The sequence below is a fragment of the Carya illinoinensis genome, chromosome 5 (genome assembly GCF_018687715.1).
Source record: "Carya illinoinensis cultivar Pawnee chromosome 5, C.illinoinensisPawnee_v1, whole genome shotgun sequence".
NCBI classification, from domain to species: domain Eukaryota; kingdom Viridiplantae; phylum Streptophyta; class Magnoliopsida; order Fagales; family Juglandaceae; genus Carya; species Carya illinoinensis.
Genome location: NC_056756.1, coordinates 8,831,011 through 8,842,385, shown reverse-complemented (window position 1 = coordinate 8,842,385; position 11,375 = coordinate 8,831,011). Strand labels below are relative to the sequence as shown.

The following is an 11,375-nucleotide window of genomic DNA, read 5'->3' as shown; positions in this document are numbered from 1 at the left end:
TAGCAAGCCGGCAACGTTGTCCGGGTACGTGGTACGTACAGTGAAGGTATGAGTAGCAAGGGCTGCAGTTTTGTCGGTCGTTTTGGAGGAGTGTAATTACATACCAACATTATGAAGATTAATTACTTAAGAAGCTAGGTTTCAGCAACAGCAACAAAAAAAAAAAAAAAAAAGAAGAAGAAGGGAAGAAATATGTACTACACAGTAACGGGAAATTCTTCTAAGCAATTTGCCACAACAGTAATGACCACAGCAGAGCTAATTTATATACATCTTATGAGAAGGACAACAGCAAAATGCAACCGGTTTTTTGTTGGATTTTTTCCTAGAAACATTGTACAATTGGATTAAACTAATGGAATCCTCTTGAACCCCTGGACTGATAGAGTTCCAACCTACTTTTGGCTTCCGGTAATAATTCTTCAATTTCAGGTTCTTCAACAAGATGCGCCTGCTTTGATGACCACTCAAGCACAATAAGCACCTCTTCTTGAGCAAGTGTCTCACTGTCCGGGACATGTAATGCAATGTAGCATAGAAGAATCAACGCAGGAATTTGGACCATTTGTTCCCCAAAGTAAACCAATTGAATCAAGTGCTTAGCTCCTCCAGCATCTATGATTGCTTTGCAGTGATAATCATGGAGGAAATTGTCAGTGCATGCAAACTTAGTAAGTGCAATGGAGGCTTCCATACAAATCTCAGGTTCTCTTTCATCAAGCAGCCTCGCCAATGGCCCAATGATTCTTGTTTCCGTTGCTCTGAAAGTCCTTGCCAAGTTTCCAATTGATTTGATGCAGGGTACAAGGAGGTCCGAGTTGGCTGCCTCTATAATTTTAAGTAACTGTTCTAATACAGCCTTAGCAGCAGGGGAAGTGGGCTTGAAAGCGGAGCGCCTCAACTCAGCATTTTGCTCAGCCACAGCTGTGATCTCCGTCAATGCCCTGGCTGAATAGGATTGAACATCATCAGTTCCTTTTTCTAACAACACAGCGAAGCATAAAAGCGCTCTTGATTCAGTGATGTTCCGACAAATGGATACATTGCCCTTGGACAACAGCCATAGGGCTCTGGCTGCCATTGCCTTCATCTCGGCCTTAGTAGCCGGATCTTCAAATTCCCTCCCCTTAATGCTAGATCCCGCTAGCGAAACATGCTGCTGCTGGTGATTGGATTGTTGTTTTGCATTGCCATGATTGGACTTAGCAATAGCATGGTCAAGATGATGACGTTGCGATGCTTGTGGCTTCGAGTGGTCAGGAGTCTGGCTTTTCATGGCCATGGTGTTGGTAACCACATTGTGCATAAGGCTCGAGTTTTGGAGGTTATCCGCTGGGTGAGCAATTCGAGCAGTGGATGCTTTATCATAGTCTTCACTTTCCGTTTTATCATTTGGACTTGGACCATTACTAGCCATGAAAACCGAATGTATAGACATTTGTTGTTTGCTGGGAATGGCATACTTACTATGCTCTTGAATGGTCTCAAACGCAAGATGACTAACCAGCAACCGAATTGCATTGTTCTGCGCAAAATGGTCCTGGCATTTGGGGTGATGATGTGCTAGTTCCGAGATTGCCCAAGCCACCACAATTTGAACCTTCATGTGCCCTTCTTTAAGGATTTTCACAAACGCAGAGCAAACACCAGCATTCACAATGTGCTCGACGCTTTCCGGGTCACGACCCAGTAAGCCAATGGCTCTGGCAGCATTTTCTTGACCTTCCATGTGTCCTTCTTTGGCCAATTTTAGAAGCCCTCCGATCCCACCTTCCTCAATAATAAGCTTGCCGTATCGATCATTATCCCGGGCCAATGACACCAAGGAGGCAGCCGCATCCGAGCGGTCGTCTAACGAGGATCCATTGTGTAGGATCGCAATCTGTTCCCAGATAAGGCAAAGAATTGGCTCATTGGATGCTATTGGAGGAAGACCCAGATATTCATCGTCGCGATCATCGGCAGAGACGGACACTCGGAGGAGCCATGACACGTCTCCGATTGAATTCTCGAGCTGGATGGACGTTTTCCTAAACGCTGCAGCGGGAATAATGGTGAAGAGCCGTTTCATGATGCCATTGGCTCGACACTTAATAACGAGCGTAAGGGCTTTATCGAGGACCAATTCTGTATCATCAATGATGCGACGCGTTGGACGCTCATAGAGGTCGTTGCTGGCTCGTGCTGCCTGTCGTAATAGGCCTGCTAGCTTCTCGGTCTTGGCCTTCAACTCCGAGCAATCTTGTTTGAAAGATTGCGCCTCGTCGGCGATCTTGGTCACCTGGTCTGCCAATTGTATCGGTCTTGCCAGGATCTCCTTGACTATGTCCGCCATGTCCTGAGCGAACCCAACTCCGAAACGCCTTAAAATCTGATCAAACACCCCAAAAAAATTAACCCAGTGCTGAAAAAATCTCTCGGAGAGAAAAAAGGAGAGAGACGGATTTGTTATAAATGGTGAGTGGACATTTCCTTTATCTAAATGAACTTGCTGGGGTTGTTTTCATGTTTATGACATCAAAATCTAAACAGACATGACAGCTTAGATGGCTATGTTTTTGTATTTTTTTCATGGGAACGAGCTCAAGGTCTTGGGGCCCGGGGGGGGGGGGGGGGGGGGGGGGGGATTTGATTTGGTTTCATCTACGTGGGTGATGTGAGACGGTGGTGGGGCTAATGATAATGGCGGTTTTGGACATGATGTAGCCTGTGTGCGGAGGAGGAGATTTTAGGGATGATGGTTCAACGGTTTTTTCTCGCACTAAAAAAGCTACCATTATTCTCTCCGTTACAGATAGGTCATGGGAAATCGTTTGGTCTAAACTCCAGTACAAGAGGAAAGAAAAGCATCAGCATCCCTTCGATATTATATATTCCATTAACTTAGGTGCTATACAATCTGAGATCAGTAATTACTAATTAAAGGCGATGCTTAAGTTCCGGAGTAAACAAAATTACGCAAGGTTCTACGCGCCTCGGAAGAATGTGCATGGGAATATAATTCAAACACTTTGCATGATGGTGTGCTTACGTTCTCTGGTGCAAGACCAGCAGTAAATAAGTACGCAAAGCTGTGTCGATCAGTATTTTTGATTTGCAAGAATATCGTCCGTACCAGTTGTTCGGAAAAAAAGAAAAAAAAAACCTTGTACTGATCACCCGTTCTTTTCAAACAATCAATCCATAGCAGTAAAGAAGCTGAAACCGAATTAAGAATCAGGAAACAATACATACAACAAGGAGCTGCAAACAAAAACGACAATGTCGTCTGTGAAAATGACCATACGTACGTACGTGCATTCGAGTGAGAAAATTATTGTCTGCCGAGCCAAAGTTGTTATCAGTCTACGTGGGTTATCCACCGTGAAAACTTCTTTAAGCTCATCATTTTCTCGAAAACGGGCACTTGGAGATCGCTCAAAGGCAGAACATGTTTTGCAGAAAATGTTTGGTGGTTAAAGTACTCTAATCATATGTAAGAGTCTCATATATAATTAATTATATGAGCGAGGGTCAGTTTCTTGCTTTGTCATGCATGGTAGCTGAAACTAAATAAGCACGTACATCCTATTTGTAGGCCTATAGATTGAAGAAGATCATGATTCCATTATATAAATATAGTAGTGACACAAGCCAATTTCATCAAAGTGTAGTCACGTCCTTCACATAATGGCATCACCGGAATACAAATTTAAGAGCTAGGTGATCATGGTGGTTAATAATTAATTAAAACTTTAGGGATTTAATCTCAAGGTAAGAGATCAAAACATGACTTTTACGCCCTAATTTGATTAATATGCTAATACGATTTATGGTAAAAAAAATATTTTGTAATAAATTCCAAACCATATGTTATATATTTATATTTATATATAAATGATATTGATAATCAACTCCTTGAATTTAAAAAAAAAATGTTTTAGTTACAAAAAAATTCCATAATAGTAAATACATGATCTGAAGAGTTTTGATGTTGTACGTTAGATTGTAAAGTTATTTTTATTGTAGAGTAAATATAACGTACTACATCAAGATACCTCAGTTTGTGAATTTATTTTTAATTATGAGATTTTTTTATGACTGTAACACTACACAAACTGAGGAGTTTTGATGTGATACGTTAGATTATAAAATTATTTTTATTGTAAAGTAAATATAATGTATTACATTAAGACACCTCAATTTGTGAACTTATTTTTATGAGTTTTTTTTTATGACTATAGTAGTTTTCATAAAAAATTAACCACATTGTTATAGATAATAATTTGTTTGGAATTTTAAAGGTTTAAAATGCTTTCTTTATACAAATTGTTGTACGTGATCACATAAGATAATGTGGCATGATGGGTTGCTTGTCTTGCTATTTTTCTTTTTCATTATTTAATTGATTGGTAGCTAGCTAGCTTGTCGTCTTGGAGTTGTTTAATACATACAACCTAATTAGATTAATTTCACACAAAAAATGATACATGCATGCATATCACATTAATTTATAAAAAGTCGCAATGCAGTTGATGAGGTCGGGGAAATGAATATTAATAATTTAATATCAACAAAATGAACAACAGAAGATTTTTGCCGGTGTATGTACATGTCGCTTTTCACTGGCTAGTTAAAACACAGAGAGAGAGAGAGAGAGAGAGAGAGAGAGAGAGAGAGAGAGAGAGAGAGAGAGAGAGAGAGAGAGAGAGAGAGAGAGAGAGAGAGAGAGAGAGAGAGAGGTTTTTTTTTTTTTCTTGAAAGTTAGCATTCATTCCTGAAGAATGATGAATTGCATGCTGAGAGCAAAAAATTAGAAAGCTGGGAGGCCATCAATATCGTATCCAAGTGATCTGAATTCTTTTTGGAAGGTACGTATATACATACGTACTGCCATTTTCCCACTTGGTAATTTTGGAGGTAACATGAACATGACTTTTTATAAAGTCTTTCGAACAGTGCCCAGCTTCAGATTGGCCTCGATAAATTAAGTAAAGGGTATTAATACGATATATACTAAATAACAAGGTGTAATTTTTTACAGATCGATCACTTTATATATCATGAGTACGTGCAGTACGTGTCCAAAATTATCATGATGAGTGCGCTAGCTATGTAGCTGGGAGGACGGAAAATCAAAGATCTTGAACACAAGTCACGGGCAACACCAGCACAAAAGAATGAAATGCAGATGTGACGAATGAATGAAGATGGAAATTTTGACTTTGCACACGGCACCGGGTCATTTTGATCAGACTTTTGTGTGGTAATTGCACTGTTTGCCTCTCCGCATGCAAGGACCCCCCCTTATTGGAAAGTGCAGTGAATATTCCATGACAAAAAAAAAAAAATGCAAGACCTACACACACACACGTCATGATGATGTACGGGCCGGGTACCATTCAGCCATGCATTAATGCCCGATCATCGATCCCCACCAGTGCTACCTAATGTACAATCGAGTAAGGCCGGTCCATTGAAATCCAGTCGACGTCCTCTGTCCTGGACGGACCATTCCATTACTCCACTTCTTTTTTCTCCCTGGATTCCTTTTTTCCCAGGGTTCTCACCGGCCACGTACGTACAGGAGGAAAGTGTAGAATTGTTTTTGCATCTATAGTTATTCTCTAATCCCAAACAAGCTGGAAAATTATGAACGAGAAAGCTGGGAATTAAAAAGGAACACAAGTGTTTGGCAATTACGCATTTGGCATTGGTACTGATTGCGAGTGATCGGAATTGTCAATGCTAGGTATCCAAATTGACTACTCCAAAGTCCAAACGGTTTGCTAGACAGCTCAATGTTTCCTTTTTTTTTTTTTTTTTTTTTTTTTCCAATTTGTGATATTGGGTGTTTTTACTTCAATACTTACACACTACTCTCTCTCGTGATCATGTCCTTTTGGCAGTGTGTTTTATCCTCTCCATCGATGTTTTAGAAAGAACTTGAACAAGTACATACACCGATATACGAACTTACTTTAGAAGGAAGTAACATGAAGGAAAAAGACAACAATGGCAACCATTTAACTTAAGTTTTTAACACCTCGATCCCGATGCATTATGCATACGGCGATCCTCTATTTTCCAGCTTGCTTTCAAATTCAACATTATGATATATATTGACGTCTCAACATTTTATCATTTCTATATTCAAATGCAAGTTGAATATCTTAAGTTCTACTAAAGTCGTGATTTACTGAGAGTTAAAGGCGATATTGAAGGTAATTGGTCTAGCGAATAATGAATCTGACTCAGATCCTCATCATGACCCCGTTGGATTAGCTATAGGGTTTTGAGAAAGCTTAATTATATGCAACACATGGTGATTTGTATTCATGATTCAAATCTCAAAATAATAATAATATTTAAAAATAACATTTTAAATTTTCATCTCAATTTAAAATTCTCATCTTACTCAACTTGTCTTTAGTACAGCTCGCATGATAATTCTACAGTATTAGCTATTCAACAAAATTTAGGTACAGTTTTCCATTGCACAGATCAGGGGCAGTACGTAGTACCCCTACATTAATTACCAGAATAAGGTTTTTTTTTTTTAAAAAAATAAAAAATAAAAAAAAGGAATATGAATTTGTAATATATATGATCGATCGGTTAATTGTATATATTACATTTTGGACAGTTATATGTAGTTTCGAATAAAACAAAGCAAAATATATATACACATATATATAGTACCAAAGCTATCTAAATTTAGACATGATTTATTAATTACCATCCTGCATGCACGTACATGCATGACTCGTATACATGGAGTTTGGTATCTCAGTTCAAAACCAGCATGCATGGTGCAGCGCGCATGCACTGTGCAGTAAACGTCTCACGTGATTCTAGCGTTAGCCCTACATTAATGTAGTACGTACTTACTAATGGATGGTGTCTTGTAGTGTGTGTATATTATATATATATATATATATATATAGTTCCTTAAATATGAATTTGTCTTAATAAATATATATATCTATCGATCCCTTTAATTTTCTCTAGTGGCGCACCGGATTATAAACAGTTCATTTTTATTTTTATTTGTCTTTTTATCAATTACTAAATGATATAAATGAGATATAGAAAAAAAAGTATTTCAAGTCTTTAAATTAAATCGTAAGTATTTATTAACATGGCCTTTTATTTTATATTAAAAGTTAAATCATCTTGGAAAATAAAAACAAGACTCATGTTCATTAATAAAATCTTTGAAAAAAACCAAAAACATCGAAAAACTGTTTTTTTTTTTTTTTAAATGGAAACATAAAACATCAACACTAACTTAATATAATAAATATGATTTTTTTTTTGAATTTTTTGTTTAGCTTAAAACATAAAACACAGCCATAAGAAGCTGTCTAATAATGGCATCGAAAGGCTACATTACAATATCCTTGAATCAATAAAACTATTTTGAATCACCAAATGTACCGCTCCGATTGACTGCTCACAATTTTTTTTACTTAATAATTAAAGAAGTGATTTTTAATATATTTATGTATTTTTTAAAAAAATATTTAAATTTATTTTAAAAAATTTTAAAAATATATAAAATATATAAAATTCAAAATGGGCTAGCTGGCATGCCCATTTACTCATCCTCGAATATCCTCCAAATTAACTGTCACGCCCGGGCGTGGTTCAACCAAAGCATGCTCCTGCCCATCTTACCCAATTCCTTGGTGGGCTACTAGCCCAAGTCATGCAGATCAATCTTGAATATGGGCCAGACCACCACAATCTACCATAGTAGGCCCTGACATGCCTTGCCGCATCATTAATGTATTCCAGAAATTCTTGTATTTATAAGTTTTACATAGATAAGTGATATATAAAAATTTTATAAAAAAAATAGATTTTACTAATAAAAAAAATTATTTTTTTGTTAGAGCTTATATAAAACTTGTCCATTTGAAAATGATATAAATCATTTTTCTCTAAATAAAATAGAGAATAGGGAGTTCGTTGTATCAGGTCAACCCAAAAGTTTAATGGCCATGATCCATATTAAAAATTCTTGGCAATTTTTAATGTAGTTCGATGGAATCATAGAAAATTGTTCCCGTGCATGAACGGAATCTAAATTTTTTTCCGCTTGTCGGGATCCCCATTCGGGATTCCCGTTCGTGGGAGTAGCATTTATGTTTTTAATTAGGAGCGGCAAAATTTTATTGGCACTGTAAACGACCAGTCAATGAAGGGGACGGTTTCGAGTCCGTGCCTCCTAGAGGAATGCGAATCATTAAATTTAGGAAAAATCTTTTTTAAAGTGAAATTGGTATATTAATATTGATAGGTAAGGTATATATTTAATAAAATAATATGAATTAAAAATAAAAATAATTTTTATGAAATATAAAATTTTCTTTTTCTTTTAAAAAATTTTTAATATATTATCAGCACACAAATTGATACACGAACCTGCTTTTATATGACAAAACTCATAAATTTAAAAGTCCTCCCTACACTAATATGTGTCGACACATCGTTGAATATGAGCTAGAAGAGGTCCATTGGGTGGCATATCGAAAATTGTAAGAAAAATTTACTGTGTATCAATAAATACACTCATTTAATATAAATGATAAAAAAATAAATTTTATTAAAAATAATATTAATTTAAATTTTAAATATAAAGATATTAATATTAATATATGTAAATTAACTCTTAAATTTATTTATAGGTTATAAAACTCAAAATTGCTGGGGCTTACGCGTAGCCTCAATTCTTTATGTTGTCAAGGGGACCAGAGGTGGTCGTTTCCCAACATATGACGTGTCGACTGTCTGATCCCTCGCACTTGGCCCGGTTGAGGATGGCAATGTCAGTCTGTATTTATCACAAAATAAAAAAATTTAACTTCCATTATTATTATTATTATTATTATTAAACGAAAATAAATAAAAGGAAATTCTTCGGGAACACAATTATTTAGCTGCAACAACAGCAGTAAAATGGAAATTAAAAGAATTATTAATGTTTTATTATTTTTATAATTGTAATGACTTTCATAATAGGGAATATGATGAGTTAATAAGTAGAATCGTACATTAAATATATTGTGAAAATAACAAATATTAATATAAGAGGGAGACTGTTAGTTGGCATTTAGTAAAGCAGCGACAAGATAGTGGTTGAACAAAAAACAAGCCTTTCGGTCAGTTTAATAATCTAATAATACTAATGCTATTTTGGGCCTCGCTGATCCTCTACCATGTGAGACGTCACTTCCAACGTTTGAGACAGATTCTTCTGAACAACGTAAGGCAGTGGGTGCTCATTTTGAGACTTCAGCACCCAGATTGGCCTGCAGGCCTAGCGGTTGATGCCTCTTGCCCTGTCTTGCTGACAAAACTCACCGACCAACTCCAGAGTTCCCAGAAATAGTTTAAAATTTGAGAAATTCTACAGGCAACCGCCAACGCGTCCCCGCTGCGGCCTCATTTGTTTTTTTTTGTGACGTGGCGTTTAATTAAATGTAATAAATAAATGATAAAAAGAAAATTTCTGTAAGCGGGAAACCAGACGTGAGAAGCTAAAAATGAAAATTAGAGAGAGAAAATGTGATGCGAAAACTGAAGGGAAACGAAAAACAGAGAGAGAAAATGTTATGCAAAATCTGAAGAGAGAGAAAAAAACCAGAGATCTGAATCTGTATCTTCTTCATTGGGGATATTCTTCTTCACGAGGCGTCTAGCATTTAGTAAAAACCAGAGCTGCGTCTTCTTCGTCCAGCTGCGTTTTCTTCGTCATTTCAAAAAGCTTTCTCCCGAGCTGCGAAGAGCGAGAGAGAGAGAGAGAGAGAGAGAGAGAGAGAGAGAGAGAGAGAGAGAGAGAGAGAGTAAAAACCAGTTTAGAGAGTTAAAAGCTTTTTATCTTCTTCTTCGTGCATCTAGCTTCTCCCGAGCTTTGTCTCCAAGGGTCCTTATCTTCTGTTTCTGGTAGGTGTTATCTTGCCCACTTGGAACTGATTGTAAATGGGTTTTAGTTTTGGAAAATGTTGTTGGGTGCTGATGATTTTGTAGCATTAAGATTTCTGTGAACTCGAAATGGCCATGGTGTTGTTCGTGTAAGATTTTTTCAACACGATGTACTTTGCAAGTAACTGTAAACATACTGAAAATTTTCAAGTATGTGCACTAATATTTTCCCCCATTGTTGAACAAAAGAAATTGTATAATACCATCTAGAATATAATCCCAAGAAAAAGGACACGCGAATAAGCAACTTGGTAATATTTGGGTGCTGGGCATAAGGATTTGTATTCAGATTGGTCCACATCCATGCTTTGAACTGTCAACTTGCCCAAATCTGAGAGTATGCAACAAATTTCACCTTTATGATACTTTTGGTTCTTAATATTTTATTAGCCTCCTTTCAGGTTTGATGCTATTGTGTAAGCAGATGCTTTCGAGAATTTGAAGCCTGCTCATGATATTTTCTTAAGTTGCATCAAAGATTCTGAATGTGCTCAAGTGCTGCCCAGTGAAGTATACTGAGAGATTCTGCAGATTATTGTCTTTTGAGACATGTTTTCTAAACAATTATTTTTATTGGCTTCAAACATAGGTTGTATTGAATATTCTGATTTAATTTTTTCATCTCAATAATTTGCCAATTTTTCTTTTTTTCACCTTACTGCTGAATGAGTGTTTGTCAGCATAATTGTCCAGTGACTGAATTGATCATTGTAGCTTTTCTGTGACCAATCACTCTTATATTATTGAAATAATTTTATGCCTATATTTTCCTAGTGTATTGTCATTGAAGATGCATTAGCTGGAGTTCAAGCTGCCAAAGCTGGTCAAATGAAGTAAATTTTTTCATATTATGTGTTTCCTGCATTAAAATCGAGTACAAATAAATGTAAACATATTGAGCTTGGGTTGGTTTCCCATGTGCTTAATCATTGTTGGTATACCTTGGAACCATTATATTATATGATTATTTGGTAGAAATGGTAATCTCTTTTTGGTGCTTGTAGATTTATAGCCGTGACAACTACATTGTCTGCAGAAACTTTAAAGGCTGCCAGTCCATCACTTACCCGGAATGAGATAGGAAGTGTTTCACTGCATGATATTCTTAGGGGTGGCTCAGATGGCTATAGTATGTAGTCCTGAGAGTATGATGCAAATGTCAATTTGTACCATTATTAATGTAGAATGCTGAAGCTACAGTTGTTTCATGTTTTAAGAACTATAAGTAAGATCAATTTTCTTGTAATTGGTGTCATATATTTTGGAATTCTTTGGGATTCAATTGCTCCTTTACTGCTTAGTGCTTCTTTTACGCCAATAAATTGGTTTAGTAATCTTGGATTTGTTCCCGTATACTTGGGCATTGCCTACACTTTTGATCAATAATAATTTGTTTATCGATAAAA

At 36.4% G+C, this 11,375-nt stretch overlaps 1 protein-coding gene and 1 long non-coding RNA gene across 2 annotated transcripts; one reads left to right on the top strand and one right to left on the bottom strand.

The window, feature by feature from the left end:
* Nucleotides 1–205: 205 nt before the first annotated feature.
* LOC122309598 lies at nt 206–2,607 on the bottom strand. The gene has a single exon (XM_043123123.1). It carries the CDS (start codon nt 2,333–2,335, stop codon nt 353–355), a length of 1,983 nt encoding a protein of 660 aa, XP_042979057.1. The 5' UTR covers nt 2,336–2,607; the 3' UTR covers nt 206–352.
* A 6,826-nt stretch (nt 2,608–9,433) lies between these two features.
* Nucleotides 9,434–11,215, top strand: LOC122311576. Its single transcript, XR_006242815.1, has 2 exons — nt 9,434–10,802; nt 10,974–11,215. It is a non-coding gene; the product is annotated as an uncharacterized LOC122311576 (long non-coding RNA).
* The last annotated feature ends 160 nt before the right edge of the window (nt 11,216–11,375 follow it).

What these genes read in the sequence shown, in the direction of transcription:
- LOC122309598 (XM_043123123.1), bottom strand. Translation starts at nt 2,335, where the DNA reads ATGGCGGACATAGTCAAGGAGATCCTGGCAAGACCGATACAATTGGCA.